Genomic DNA, 15,728 nt, shown 5'->3' with positions numbered 1-15,728 from the left:
TCCCAGATGATGCTGACACTGCTGATCCCGGGACCACACTCTGAGTAGCGAGGTACTAGGACATGCTTAAATTAGGGATTTGCTGAGTACATCAGCCCTGATGGGCATCTGATCTTGCTGTCAGCTTAAGGAAAGAAAACAGACATAAGGACAGATGACCTCGAGAGCACTGACTTAATTAAACGACCAACAAAAACATCCCGAAGAGGCCCAGGCTTTGCACCATTTTGCTGTCTGTTTATTTCAAGTTTACAGAGAAGCTTAAACATTTGTGGAAAAACACCGAAGGCTTATTTTTCTCTTAAGTTCATGTACTTTTTAGTGATAAATACACAGTATTTAACTTTGTACACCTGATAAAAGGAAAATGCATAGTAGAAAGGATCAGGAATAAAACAGAAGCATCGGGCATGAAATCAATCAGGATAGAAAAGTCAGCAGTCCCACAAAACTCGGCCTGTAAAGCTGGAGAGAAGATGGGAATCAACGACCTTGAAACCTTCCCTAGCACCTTGGAAGTGAGTGGAGGTCTTGGTTCTTTTCCCCTGGCAACGTGAAGCTCCCCTTTGGAAGATGGGTGAGAGCGACAGGTGGAACCTGTGTCTAAATGCACACCTTTCCCCTCCTTGTCCTGAAAGGCTTTGAGGAGGGGAGCCCTAACTCACGGAAAAGCCCAGACCAGAGGGGAGATGGCCTCTCAGGCCCCAAGTGCCAACAAGGGGCTAGATAAGGCTTTATGGGAGCCACCGGCCAGGCTGCGGAATAGATGGGGAAGTGGAACAGGACAGAAGGAAGATGGGTAGAGAACATGTGCTGCTTCAAAGCCACAGGTGCAGGCCACCGCTTGCTTACACCAAACTGGTCCCACAGATGAGCCAGTAATGGAAGAGACGGATAGGCATCCTTTTTGCTTACCTGGAAAAGCTTCTGCCCTTTCCTGACAGAGCTGGCTTTTGAAAAAAATCAACGTTTGTGCTTTAGGAGTGGAGACAAACCCCAAGAGTTTGCTCTCCAAGTAGCTCTAATGCTTTACGTTACAGCCCTCTCTGCTTATACTTTTCTCAGTGGGGCGGTTCCTTTCCACAGCTTTCTTTGGTGTTTCTTAGTTTAAAAAAAAAAAAAAGTAATGAACGTGGGCCTCCCCCAACCCGCTCACCTACATAGCTCAGTGCTGCCTGATCGCTGGCATTCCACATGTGAACCCTTAGACGGAGAGTTTCGTGGTGGGAGAAATGGCGTCACCTGATGCAGTTGTGTAAACACAGGAGAAGTTCTGCAGACGCTCTGCATGCTGCCCGCCCTCCCTAGGCGAGCCACTCGGCCAGGCCAGAGTCCAAACAGACGGGCTAGGACTAAGACTAAGGACTGGTTGACCTGAACCACTGCAAGGTGCTTACTGCAAACTAACCAGACCCTGTTTGCTCCCAGGAAGGCTGGAGCCTGTAAATTTAAACAAGCACAGGAGGTGAGAGGAAGTACCAGATTACAGAAAGCAAGCAAGCAGGCCAGAGGACCCTCCAGCAGATGGGTGTCCTTTGCTCTTGGAAACCAGCATTCTCTAACTCGGTACTGCTTTTAAGGTAGCAAGAAAAGTCTGGCTAAACTACAGTCAAGAGCTTATGAAGACTGATGGACGCCAAGAACACCCGGGCTCTGTGAACGCGCTGCATGGGGGGAACAAGGCCTGCTTCTCTGTCTCTCTGCAAAAAGTCCTCGTACCAGCACTGATCAGCCAGAAACCAAAGGAAAGCACGTCCTTCTGAGCCCAGTTACTGACACTGTTTCCCCCAAGCCAGATTCCACAGAGCACTGGGAATTCCAAAGAAGGAAGGAAGACGAAGCCCTTCCAATTTTCCTCCCTCTTGAACTTCACACTCACCTATGTGTGGCTCTGGAAGAAGTCCACTTGAACTGCAGCCAAACTTCCCAAGGTTAGTTGGAAGTCAAAAAGGTAAACTTTTTCTTTCTGGACTTCTGGCTACAAAAAGGAACTCCCTGTACCAAGCCCTGGTTCCCGTGGACCTGAGGACTGCTCTAGGTTTCAATCATCTTCTCTTAAAGGGTGCCCTAAAGTTATTGTATAGATCCAAACAGAGCTTTGCCGGTAAGGATGATCATTTGTGTCTCAGCTGAACGAAAGCATTTCTTAACTGGCCCTCCAGAAACTGGATAAGTGTTTCATTGACTACAACAATCAGCTAGTATTTAAGAAGAAAACAGAACCTTAGCAGCCTCTAGAATACACACGTTATAAACAAGGTGAGCTGCTAATATACAGGCATAGATTTCATTGGCTCTAACTCCGATCACATCCCTGAAGCCATGGGAGAGATCCTGGAAGCTCGAAATGATTTCTGAACTGCTCTAGAGTTCAGACTGGTTAGAAAATTGAAAGTATTTTTTGTTGTTGTTTACTCTTAAGCCATGTAATGTACATGGAAGTGTAGGATTTCACCCTGAAGTTTTTGTAATTTAACAAGAGATTTACCAGAGCTCCCTCAACTACTGAAGAAAAGTTTCAGCTTTGAGCGGCTGTCATAAAGAAACACACTCGTTCAGTCCTTTAGGGGAGATGTTCCACCACAACCACTGAATGCGCCTCTGAGGCTGGAAAATCCCCCCTGTGAAGCTGTTAGGTGTCAAGCCCTTTCCGTTTTCCTGACTACAGCTCTACTTATAAAAAAATTTTTTAAGTCCTTCTTAAGAATAAGTTGCATCGAAGCTCCCTGCAGCTACTGAGGGCCAGCCCTGTCCTGACTCCTTGAGTCCACAGTTCTAGAAGGTGCCACGGTTCGGGTCTTGGGGTTTTGTGCAAAATCACACCCGCTCTTCCCCTCCCTTTCAAATGCAGCGAGTGTGGTCTCAGACCACACCACCAGAGTTTCCTGCCAGTTTTCCCCAATTTTCAAACTCCACACACATTCACTTGGAATATCTGACATGATTCTCAGTTCACAAGGAAGGATTTTTGGCATAAAAACATTTTAAAAAGCAAGTGTCCCCAAATGTACGTGGCTTTGGGTCTGCAACTCCTCACACCCTCCCATTCAGCCAGCCAGCGGCCAAGGTCGATGTCATGGAGTCGTCTTTTTTTTTTTTTTTTTGTCTCCTTTAAAACAATAAAGAAATCAAACAAACAAATGGGAAAAACAACAACAACAATAACCAGGGATGATGGTCAAGGCTCTACACACGTGCTCGGTTTCCGTAGGACATGCTGCTATGGAAACGCAGGGCGCGGCCCGCGGAGGTGAGACGTGCATGCGAGGTCGAGGTCCGGCAGCTACTCCATCACCTCGTCCGGCCACGGAGGATGCGTCCGCTTGCCGGAGCCGGGGGCCAGGGCCCCCCGACTCTCCACCCCTGGGCCGCCTTTCACAAGAGCGCTTCCTCCTCCCCCACGGGAGGCGGGTCGGGGCCCCGGAGGCTGTCTTCGCTGCCTTGCTTCCTGCTCACCAAACAGAAAACCCGTGTTAAGACCCAGCGCAATGCTGGCACGGCCCTGAACCAAGGTTTCCCGCGGCGCCGCACCACCTGGGATGGACATTATTTACTTAACTTCTTTTAGATTCTCCCCCCCGTTTTTCTTGCTCACATTAAAGTTTCAAAGGAGACTTTGTATCCCCTCTGTAAATGGAAAACCAGCATCATGTGCAAAAAATAGCAAGGAACTATAAAAATAGCTGTTAATCTAGGGGCCTAACACCTAAAATCATGGCACATGTCACAAGTCACGTGTGGGCTCCACACTGGGGCCTGTTCACCAAGGGCTTTAGGCTCTAAGCTCTTGCAGGGCAGGAACCGTGACGCTCGTCTTCAGCCCCCAGGTGCGTTTCCTGGGGGCAACGAGCAGCACGCCTGACTTGGCCTGGCACATAGCCAGCCTTCAGGAAACGGTCGTCAACAGAACTGCCCTCCGCACACAGGCCCAGGGGACACCTCCGACGAAGAGAAGGGCCCTCAACTCGGCAATGTGTGATCAGAGCAGGAGACCAAGTTGGTGGGAAGAAGTGTCCTGGTGTCCCCAGCTAGAGCTGCCTGGGGTGACAGACATGGGCAGTGCGATGGGAAACGTGAGGGAAAGTCCCTAAGGAGAGGCCCAAACCCTTTGCCATCATCAAGCAAACAATGCCCCTCCTAAGGGGAGCCGTTGGGCTTGCTATGCAGGACTAATGTCTATTGTGAGCCCTAGGCCCAAAGGGCAACTGCCCTTGCACGAGGGAAGGGCACGCGTGATGTCTGTACATTCCTAGGAAGAAACTCCTCTTTGTTTAAAACTCACACTCACTGGCTTTTACGTTTCTGCCAAAGAATAGGGTGTCAAGTCTGCTGGGAGGAGAGTTGTAACTGGATAACCAATGAGGCCCTACAGCTGCCTGCTCACACCAGCTGGTCTCCCTGCAGACAGCTAGTGGGCCATGGGCCCAAGGCCTCTAACGACTGACTGAGCCCTAAGAGCTCCAGAGTGCTGGACCATTGGGACAACCAAAACATCCCATCGGTGGGCTGAGGGCAAGGGCAGGTAATCCCCAGGTGCTGCTGGGACTGAGGTGAGGGAATAAAGAGGCAGTAAAGTCCTCTGGGCCAATATCAGTCTTTGGTGTCTTGCAACTTTGATCTCATTAAAAATAAAAGGTGAAATAAACAACAGACTTGCAGGAAAAGGGAGGCAAACTCTAAAACTGAGGTTGAGAAGAGAAGGGCCCAGCAAAGGCCAGCCCATTAGGCTTCACCCTGTCACCCTGTGAGGCTCAAAGCATAGGCGGGGTCACCCCATCATCTGCTGCAGAGATGGCTGGGAACAATTTGGCAGGGACAGAGGCGGCCTTCGCAGGCTGTTGATGACTGGCTCTGATGGCTACCTGCCTCTTTCCCTGCTCCTTTTTTAAGCATAAATGATCCCCAAATGGTCTTCCTATATTATCATATAAGCACCTGACTCCTACGGTGGCCAATAAATTTCATCTCAGAAGCCTACTCCTCACAAACGGAAACAGCTGCTGCTTCTACAAGAATGTTCACAGCAGCATTATTCATGTGTGATAGCCTCCAAAATGGAAACAATGTCCATCACCGGATGAATGGAGAAATAAAATGTGGGTATATCCATACAATGGAATATGATTCAGCCATAAAAAGGAATGAAGTTGGGAGAGGAACCAAGATGGAGGAGTAGAAGGACGTGCTCTCACTCCCTCTTTCGAGAACACCAGAATCACAACAAGCTGCTGGACAATCATCGACAGGAGGACACTGGAACTCACCAAAAAAGATACCCCACACCCAAAGACAAAGGAGAAGCCACAAGGAGACGGCAGGAGGGGCGCAATCACATAAAATCAAATCCTTTAACTGCTGGGTGGGTGACTCACAGACTGGAGAACATTTATACCACAGAAGTCCACCCACTGGAGTGAAGGTTCTGAGCCCCACGTCAGGCTTCCCAACCTGGGGGTCCGGCAACGGGAGGAGGAATTCCTAGAGAATCAGACTTTGAAGCCTAGTGGGAATTGATTGCAGGACTTCGACAGGACTGGGGGAAACAGAGACTCCACTCTTGGAGGGCACAGACAAAGTAGTGTGCGCATCGGGACCCAGGGGAGACTCAACCAGACCTACCTGCTAGCGTTGGAGGGTCTCCTGCAGAGGCGGGGGGTGGGGGTGGCTGTGGCTCACCGTGGGGACAAGGACACTGGCAGCAGAAGTTCTGAGAAGTAATCCTTGGCGTGAGCCCTCCCAGAGTCTGTCATTAGCCCCACCAAAGAGCCCAGGTAGGCTCCAGAGTTGGGTCGCCTCAGGCAAAACAACCAACAGGGAGGGAACCCAGCCCCACCCATCAACAGTCAATTAGATTAAAGTTTTACTGAGCTCTGCCCACCAGAGCAACTGTCAGCTCTACCCACCACCAGTCCCTCCCACTAGGAAACTTACATAAGCCTCTTAGATAGCCTCATCCACCAGAGGGCAGACAGCAGAAGCAAGAAGAACTACAATCCTGCAGCCTGTGGAACAAAAACCACATTCACAGAAAGATAGACAAGATGAAAAGGCAGAGAGCTATGTACCAGATGAAGGAACAAGATACAACCCCAGAAAAACAACTAAATGAAGTGGAGATAGGCAACCTTCCAGAAAAAGAATTCAGAATAATGATAGTGAAGATGATCCAGGACCTGGAGGCAAAGATCGAGAAGATGCAAGAAATGTTTAACAAAGACCTAGAAGAATTAAAGAACAAACAAACAGAGATGAACAATACAATAACCGAAATGAAAACTACACTAGAAGGAATCAATAGCAGAATAACTGAGGCAAAAGAACAGATAAGTGACCTGGAAGACAGAATGCTGGAATTCACTGCTGCGGAACAGAATAAAGAAAAAAGAATGAAAAGAAATGAAGACAGCCTAAGAGACCTCTGGGACAGCATTAAATGCAACAACATTCGCATTATAGGGGTCCCAGAAGGAGAAGAAAGAGAGAAAGGACTCGAGAAAATATTTGAAGAGATTATAGTCGAAAACTTCCCTAACATGGGAAAGGAAATAGCCACCCAAGTCCAGGAAGCACAGAGAGTCCCATACAGGATAAACCCAAGGAGAAACACGCCAGGACACTTAGTAATCAAACTGGCAAAAATTAAAGACAAAGAAAAATTATTGATAGCAGCAAGGGAAAAAAGACAAATAACATACAAGGGAACTCCCATAAGGTTAAGAGCTGATTTCTCAGCAGAAACTCTAAAAGCCAGAAGGGAGTGGGATGATATACTTAAAGTGATGTAAGGGAAGAACCTAAAACCAAGACTACTCTGCCCAGCAAGGATCTCATTCACATTTGATGGAGACATCAAAAGCTTTACAGACAAGCAAAAGCTAAGAGAATTCAGCACCACCAAACCAGCTCTACAACAAATGCTAAAGGAACTTCTCTAAGTGGGAAACACAAGACAAGAAAAGGACCTACAAAAACAAACCCAAAACAATTAAGAAAATGGTAATAAGAACATACATACTGGGGTTTCCCTGGTGATGCAGTGGTTAAGAGTGTGCCTGCCAATGCAGGGGACACGGGTTCGATCCCTGGCCCGGGAGGATCCCACATGCCGTGGAGCAACTCAGCCCATGCACCACAACTGCTGAGCCTGAGCTCTGGAGCCCGCAAGCCACAACTACTGAGCCCACGTGCCACAACTAGAGAAGGCCTGCGCTCAGCAGTGAAGACCCAACACAGCCATAAATAAATAAATTTATATTAAAAAAAAAAGGAACATACATATCAATAACTACCTTAACATGAATGGATTAAATGCTCCAACCAAAAGACACAGGCCTCCTGAATGGATACAAAAACAAGACCCATATATATGCTGTCTACAAGAGGTCCACTTCAGACCTAGGGACACATACAGACTGAAAGTGAGGGGATGGAAAAAGATATTCCATGCAAATGGAAATCAAAAGAAAGCTGGAGTAGCAATCCTCATATCAGATAAAATAGACTTTAAAATAAAGAGTGTTACAAGAGACAAGGAAGGACACTACATAATGATCAAGGGATCAATCCAAGAAGAAGATATAACAATTATATATGCACCCAACATAGGAGCACCTCAATACATAAGGCAACTGCTAACAGCTATAAAAGAGGAAATCGACAGTAACACAGTTATAGTGGGGGACATTAACACCTCACTTACACCAATGTACAGATCATCCAAACAGAAAATAAATAAGGAAGGACAAGCATTAAATGACACAACAGACCAGATAGACTTAATTGATATTTATAGGACATTCCATCAAAAAACAGCAGATTACACTTCCTTCTCAAGTGCACACGGAACATTCTCCAGGATAGATCACATCTTGGGTCACAAATCAAGCCTCAGTAAATTTAAGAAAACTGAAATCATATCAAGCATCTTTTCTGACCACAACGCTATGAGATTAGAAATGAATTACAGGGAAAAAAACGTAAAAAACACAAACACATGGAGGCTAAACAATACGTTACTAAATAACCAAGAGATCACTGAAGAAATCAAAGAGGAAATAAAAAAATACCTAGAGACAAATGACAATGAAAACACGACAATCCAAAACCTATGGGATGCAGCAAAAGCAGTTCTAAGAGGGAAGTTTATAGCTATACAAGCCTACCTCAAGAAACAAGAAATATCTCAAATAAAAAAATCTAACCTTACACCTAAAGGAACTAGAGAAAGAAAAACAAACAAAATCCAAAGTTAGCAGAAGGAAAGAAATCATAAAGATCAGAGCAGAAATAAATGAAATAGAAACAAAGAAAACAATAGCAAAGATCAATAAAACTAAAAGCTGGTTCTTTGAGAAGATAAACAAAATTGATAAACCATTAGCCAGACTCATCAAGAAAAAGAAGGAGAGGACTCAAATCAATAAAATTAGAAATGAAAAAGGAGAAGTTACAACAGACACCACAGAAATACAAAGCATCCTAAGAGACTACTACAAGCAACTCTATGCCAATAAAATGGACAACCTGGAAGAAACGGACAAATTCTCAGAAAGGGATAAGCTTCCAAGACTGAACCAGGAAGAAACAGAAAATATGAACAGACCTTCACAGGTAATAAAATTGAAACTGTGATTTAAAATCTTCCAACAAACAAAAGTCCAGGACCAGATGGCTTCACAGGTGAATTCTATCAAACATTTAGAGAAGAGCTAACATCCATCCTTGTCAAACTCTTCCAAAAAACTGCAGAGGAAGGAACACTCCCAAACTCATTCTATGAGGCCACCATCACCCTGATAACAAAACCAGACAAAGGTACTACAAAAGAAGAAAATTACAGACCAATATCACTGATGAATATAGATGCAAAAATCCTCAACAAAATACTAGCAAACAGAATCCAACAACACATTAAAAGGATCATACACCATGATCAAGTGGGATTTATCCCAGGGATGCAAGGATTCTTCAATATACGCAAATCAATCAATGTGATACACCATATTAACAAATTGAAGAATAAAAACCATATGATCATCTCAATAGATGCAGAAAAAGCTTTTGACAAAATTCAACACCCATTTATGATAAAAAACTCTCCAGAAAGTGGGCATAGAAGGAACCTACCTCAACATAATAAAGGCCATATACAACAAACCCAGGGCAAACATCATTCTCAGTGTTGAAAAACTGAAAGCCTTTCCTCTAAGATCAGGAACAAGACAAGGATGTCCACTCTCACCACTATTATTCAACATAGTTTTGGAAGTCCTAGCCATGGCAATCAGAGAAGAAAAAGAAATAAAAGGAATACAAATTGGAAAAGAAGAAGTAAAACTGTCACTGTTTGCAGATGACATGATACCATACATAGAGAATCCTAAAAATGCCACCAGAAAACTACTAGAGCTAATCAATGAATTCGGTAAAGGTACAGGATACAAAATTAATGCACAGAAATCTCTTGCATTCCTATACACTAATGATGAAAAATCTGAAAGAGAAACTAAAGAAACAATCCCATTTACCACTGCAACAAAAAGAATAAAATACCTAGGAATAAACCTACCTAGGGAAACAAAAGACCTGTATGCAGAAAACTATAAGACACTGATGAAAGAAATTAAAGATGATACCAACAGATGGAGAGATATACCATGTTCTTGGATTGGAAGAATCAATATTGTGAAAGTGACTGTACTACCCAAAGCAATCTACAGATTCAATGCAATCCCTATCAAATTACCAATGGCATTTTTTACGGAACTAGAACAAATAATCTTAAAATTTGTATGGAGACACAAAAGACCCCAAATAGCCATAGCAGTCTTGAGGGAAGAAAATGGAGCTGGAGGAATCAAACTCCCTGACTTCAGACTATACTACAAAGCTACAGTAATCAAGACAATATGGTACTGGCACAAAAACAGAAACACAGATCAATGGAACAAGATAGAAAGCCCAGAGGTAAACCCACGCACCTATGGTCAACTAAACTATGACAAAGAAGGCAAGGACATACAACGGAGAAAAGACAGTCTCTTCAATAAGTGGTGCTGGGAAAACTGGACAGCTACATGTAAAAGAATGAAATTAGAACACTCCCTAACACCATACACAAAAATAAACTCAAAATGGATTCGAGACCTAAATGTAAGACCGGACACTATAAAACTCTTAGAGGAAAACATAGGAAGAACACTCTTTGACATAAATCACAACAAGATCTTTTTTGATCCACCTCCTAGATTAATGGAAATAAAAACAAAAATAAACAAATGGGACCTAATGAAACTTCAAAGCTTTTGCACAGCAAAGCTTTGCATAAACAAGACGAAAAGACAACCCTCAGAATGGGAGAAAATATTTGCAAACGAATCAATGGACAAAGGATTAATCTCCAAAATATGTAAACAGCTCATGCAGCTCAATATTAAAAAAACAAACAACCCAATCCAAAAATGGGCAGAAGACCTAAATAGACATTTTTCCAAAGAAGACATACAGATGGCCAAGAAGCACATGAAAAGCTGCTCAACATCACTCATTATTAGAGAAATGCAAATCAAAACTACAATGAGGTGTCACCTCACACCAGTTAGAATGGGCATCATCAGAAAATCTACAAATGACAAATGCTGGAGAGGGTGTGGAGAAAAGGGAACCCTCTTGCACTGCTGGTGGGAATGTAAATTGATACAGCCACTATGCAGAACAGTATGGAGGTTCTTTAAAAAACTAAAAGCAGAATTACCATATGATCCAGCAATCCCACTACTGGGCATATACCCAGAGAAAACCATAATTCAAAAAGACACATGCATCCCAATGTTCATTGCAGCACTATTTACAATAGCCAGGTCATGGAAGCAACCTAAATGCCCGTCGACAGACGAATGGATAAAGAAATGTGGTACATATATACAATGGAATATTACTCAGCCATAAAAAGGAACGAAACTGAGTCATTTGTTGAGACGTGGATGGATCTAGAGACTGTCATACAGAGTGAAGTCAGAAAGAAAAAAACAAATATCGTATATTAATGCATGTATGTGGAACCTAGAAAAATCGTACAGATGAACCGGTTTGCAGGGCAGAAGTTGAGACACAGATGTAGAGAACAAACATATGGACACCAAGGGGGGAAAACCCAGGGGTGGGTGGGGATGGTGGTGTGCTGAATTGGGCGATTGGGATTGACATGCACTGATGTGTATAAAATTGATGACTAATAAGAACCTGCTGTATAAAAAATAGTAATTTAAAAAAAAAAGGAATGAAGTTCTGACACATGCTACATCATAGATGAACCTTGAAAACATTACACTGAGTGAAAGAAGCCAGACACAAAGGCCACATACTGTATGATTCCATTTATATGAAATGTCCAGAATATGCAAATCTATAGAAACCGACAGTAGATTCGTGCTGGCTGGGGAACGGGGGAGTGGGTGGTGAGAGCTAAGGGTACAGGGTTTCTTCTTGGGCTAATGGAAATGTTCTAAAACTGATTGTGGTGATGGTCACACAGCTTTGTGAATATATTAAAAACTATTGAATTATACACTCTAAATGGGTATGTGATTTATAGCTCAATAAAGCTGCTTTTAAAACTTAGAAATGGCTGCCTGGAGCTCCCAGCTGATAATGAGGTGGTGAGCTGGGCTCAGTGCGCAGAGTACTGGGACTGCTGTCCTGCCACAGGCATGGGGTGGGGGCCAAGTGGCAGCAGGGGTGCAAGTATTTGTCACCTCAGTCTTGCGGGGACAAAAATTCTCATCTGTCCTGGGAGGCGCTGGGACTAATGAGCTGGGTATGTGTTTGAAAGAGGCTGGCTGACTGGTGAGAAGGTCCGGATCCTCCCCAGAGGCAGGGGACTCTCACACTCATTTGCAACAGGCTGGAAGGGGACTTATTTTCTAGGTCTTAACCCATCAGAGAAGAAAGGGTGGATGCTGGAGAGCCCCAGGGGGGAGCCCCCGAGCGCAGCATGCCCGATCTAGGCTCTGATTGCTGACCCAGAGCAGGGGCTGCCTCGGCCGTGACACAGCTTCAATGCCATTGACGTGCACTGAGCACATGTGGGTGCCCGACTAGGTCTAAGACCTGGGTGAGTTCACAGGCATTCCGGGTGGAGCGCCATGCACCCGCAGCCTCAGCCCACATGCACAACCCACCGTCGGGTCCAAGCCCCTGGATGCCCCTCGTTTTCTTCCTGGGTCCGGAGGCCCAAGGTGAGCCTGGGCACAGCAGCCTGGGCTGGAAGGAACGTCCACCTGGGTGGGGATGCCCCGTGCTCTGCAGCTGCCCCCGCCCCCAGGCCCTGGCAGAGGCTAAGGCACAGGCAGGCAGGCGTTACCTTGGGCTCAGACAGGGGCTCACACTCCCTGGTTGGTTTTTTGCTGGAATCGCCAGAGGGGAGGGAAAAGGGAAGTGAGAAGGGACACTTGGGACCCATGGAATTCCTGTCCCCCACCCCAGAGACACTCAGACCCCGAACACCAGCTTCACGGAGCTGTTGCCAGGGTAGTTAGGAGCAGGACACCTCTCTGCCGTGAGACGCAGGGTCCCATGAGCGAGACTGGCCTTGCTCACCCACCGCAGGGACAAAATCCCACCGTCAAGCATGCATGCTTTGGGGTCAAACAGCCTTTCTGATTGTCAGCCACTCCCCCACCCTCGTTAAAGTGCAAGTCCCCCTGAGAAAGGTCAAACTTCCCTGTGGATTAGCTGTCAGCAAAGGAGGCGGGCTGAGTCCAGGGTGGGGCAAAACCAAAGCCAGCGGCTGCTCGGGTCTCCCCAGTGTGCCCAGTGGGGCTGGTCTGAGTCTTTCTGGACACGGCCGCTGCAGGGCTGGGCCCACACAGAGTCGGCCGGGCAGGGCTGCCCTGCGTTCAGCCTCCAGCTCCCCACCCCGAGGAAGGCAGGTGGACACTCACATGAGCAGGTTTCCAGGCGCTGACAGCGAGCGCTCCTCCCGCCGGCTGCCCTCAAACGGGTTCCCGAAGGAGCGTTTTCGTATCATGGTCTTCACCAGGATCTGGAGGAAAGAAGAGGAGGCTCGGCCACATGGGGGAGATTCCAGGCAGCATCCTCCCTCGTGCGACTCCACGAGTCCCATCTACCTCTTCCTTTCTCCCCACAGCCCACCCCCGCTGCCTGCCAGCTCCCAGGGCTTGTGGCTGATGGTGGGCCTTTGAGAGACACCCACCAGGGATACAGCAGCCACAGCCATCACAAGTCTCACTGGCCTGCTCCTCAAATCTCCACGGCTCCTGGCTGCCAACAAGATAAGGTCTAAACTCCTCAGTCTGACATTCAAGGCCTGGCATAAGCTAGTCTTGCCTACTCAACTGCCAGGGGACGCTGTGCTCCAGGAGAGCTGGCCTGTACTGTCCGTCCAGTACCCCTGGTACCATCTGTCTCACCTGAGCCATCACTGGACATGCCCTCCTGGCCCATCAACCTGTCTCATCTTCAAGGCCAGGCCTTTATTTTTGGTGAAAGCCATCTACAACCAATGCAACAAGTAACCAACTATTGCTTCCCAGGTATAATCCTGGGAGGGGGATGGGAGTCACTGCACTTTTAACTGAAATGTAATTCACACAGCAAAAAAGTCTCCATTTTAAAGTGTACTATTCAACGGTTTTTAGCATATTCACATCACCACTGTCTAATTTCAGAACATTTACATCACCCCGAAAAGAAACCCAGTACCCATTAGCAGTCAGTCCCCATTCCTCCTCCCCTCCAGCCCCTGGCAACCACCAATCCACTTTCTGTCTCTATGGGTTTGTCTATTCTCATTTCATATAAATGGGATCATTCAGTACGTGGCCTTTGGGGTCTGGCTTCTTTCACTCAGCATGTTTTCAAGGTCCATCCACGCTGCTGCACGAATCATTGCTTTATTCCTTTTTATGGCCTGGTAATAATCCTTTGTGTGTATATGCCACATTTTGTTTATTCATTCATCCTTTGGACTGTTTCCACTTCGGGGCTATTGTGACTAATGCTGCTATGAACAATTTGTGTACAAGTTTTTGTGTGGACACTTTCCACACAAAATGTTTTCGTTTCTCTTGGGTGTACACCTAGGAGTGGAATTCTTGGATCATTTGGTAACTCTATGTTTAACATTTTTAGGAGCTGCCAGACTGTTTTCTACAGTGGCTACACAGTTTTTTACAGTCCCACTAACAATACAAAATGGTACCAGTTTCTCAGGGGGCTGCATTTTAGCTGAGGATGAGAAACATCTGTCTCAGTCTAAGGAGCTGAGGAAACATCCCAGGACACTGAGGGTGACCAGTCCACGGGCTGGTGTGGTGTGAGGGCAAGAGAGGTCAGAGGTCCCGAGAGTCCTTTTTTTAAGTCTGAGAGGCACTGGGAGCTGGCATGTCCACTGTCGTGAGTGGGAACACTTTGGTTTCCCCCACCCCATCCACCCTAAGACAGACTGGGTCCGCAGCTTGGCTGGGAAACACCTGCCAGAGGAGGGGATCTTTGGGGAGAAGGTAATATCCCTCCATCACGTCCCTCAGCCACTGCTCAGCTTCCCTCCTCTGCCTTCCAGTCTTCCCTTCAGCCCATCCGTTCTGAAACCCAGATCTGATTCCCTTACTCCCTGACTTGGTCTCTCGCACCCACAGGAGTTTGGAACTTATCCTGTTACCAGTCAGGGAGTCATGGAAGGTTCGTGGTGACGCTTTTGCCTGCTGTATTTCATGAAGGAATTTTCAAGGAGGTGGCCTCAACACCCTGTAAGGCTCTGGCCTCCTTCCAAGCAGAGCATGATGCCTCTTCAAACTGTTTCATGTACTGACTGAGCTTGTGGATTTTTTTTTTAAAGGGTTTGCTGCTAAAAAGGAAAAAAAAAGTGTTTAAAAAACCACTAAAAGGTGGAAACACCCAAATGTCCATCAACTGATGAATGGATAAGCAAAATGTGCTCTAGCCACACAATGGAATACTTTTCAGCCCTAGAAAGGAATGACTGGCTACAATGTGGATGAACCTCGAAAACATTATGCTGAGTGAAAGAAACCAAACACAAAAAATCACATACTGTATGACTCCATTTATATGAAATGTCCAGAATAGGCAAATCTATAGAGACAGAAAACAGACTATTGGATGCCAGGGGCTGGGGGGAGGGGAGAACAGAGAGTGAGTGCTAACAGGTACGGGGTTTCTTCTGGGATGATGAAAATGTTTCAGAACTACAGAGGTGATGGTTGCACAATATTGTAAATGTACTACATGCCACCGTATTGTTCACTTTAAGTGGTTAATTTTATGTTACATGAATTCTACCTCAATTTAAAAAAAAAAAGAAAGAAAGAAAAGAGAAACGCTGAGCTACAGAATGAAGGCTGTGCCCCTTGGCAAGCACTCAAGGTCCCTCCCTTGCCAAGGCCCGAGCTCTGTGGTTCCTGGAACACAGGGCCTGTTTCCTCTGAGCCTGTGCAGCCACCATCCCCCCGGTGAGACTGGCCTCCCCAGTCCTCAGGACCCAGCGAAAGGGGCTCCTGCCCTGTGGTGCCTGCCACGCCTGCTCCCCTACCCGCTGGCCTGTCACCGTGTGATGGCACAGGAGAGTGATTCTTTCTTTCCAGATCCATCTTCCTTATGAGGCCGGGAGCCCCATGAGAGCTGGCACTGTCCCTTGTTCACCTCTGTAACCCCGTGCCCGGCACACCCTGGGTGCCAGGAGGGGGCCT

General features: G+C 46.3%; 1 protein-coding gene across 6 annotated transcripts in view; it reads right to left on the bottom strand.

The window, feature by feature from the left end:
- Nucleotides 1-215: 215 nt before the first annotated feature.
- CAMKK2 (calcium/calmodulin dependent protein kinase kinase 2) overlaps nt 216-15,728 on the bottom strand; it is a 56,704-nt gene continuing 41,191 nt past the window's right edge. For 4 of the 6 annotated variants that reach the window (XM_033836874.2, XM_033836872.2, XM_033836873.2 and 1 more), the window contains 3 exons: nt 12,942-13,042; nt 12,362-12,404; nt 216-3,448 (listed from right to left, as the gene is read on the bottom strand). In XM_033836874.2, the coding sequence (XP_033692765.1) occupies nt 3,284-3,448; nt 12,362-12,404; nt 12,942-13,042 (309 nt within the window). In that variant the 3' untranslated portion in view covers nt 216-3,283. The remainder of the gene's footprint in view (nt 3,449-12,361; nt 12,405-12,941; nt 13,043-15,728) is intronic. The other 2 variants (XM_033836876.2, XM_033836875.2) reach the window with 1 other exon arrangement.

The sequence above is a fragment of the Tursiops truncatus genome, chromosome 13, assembly GCF_011762595.2.
Source record: "Tursiops truncatus isolate mTurTru1 chromosome 13, mTurTru1.mat.Y, whole genome shotgun sequence".
In the NCBI taxonomy this organism is placed as follows: Eukaryota; Metazoa; Chordata; class Mammalia; order Artiodactyla; family Delphinidae; genus Tursiops; species Tursiops truncatus.
Note: the sequence above shows the minus strand (reverse complement) of the source record. Positions and strands in the feature narration are given on the sequence as shown.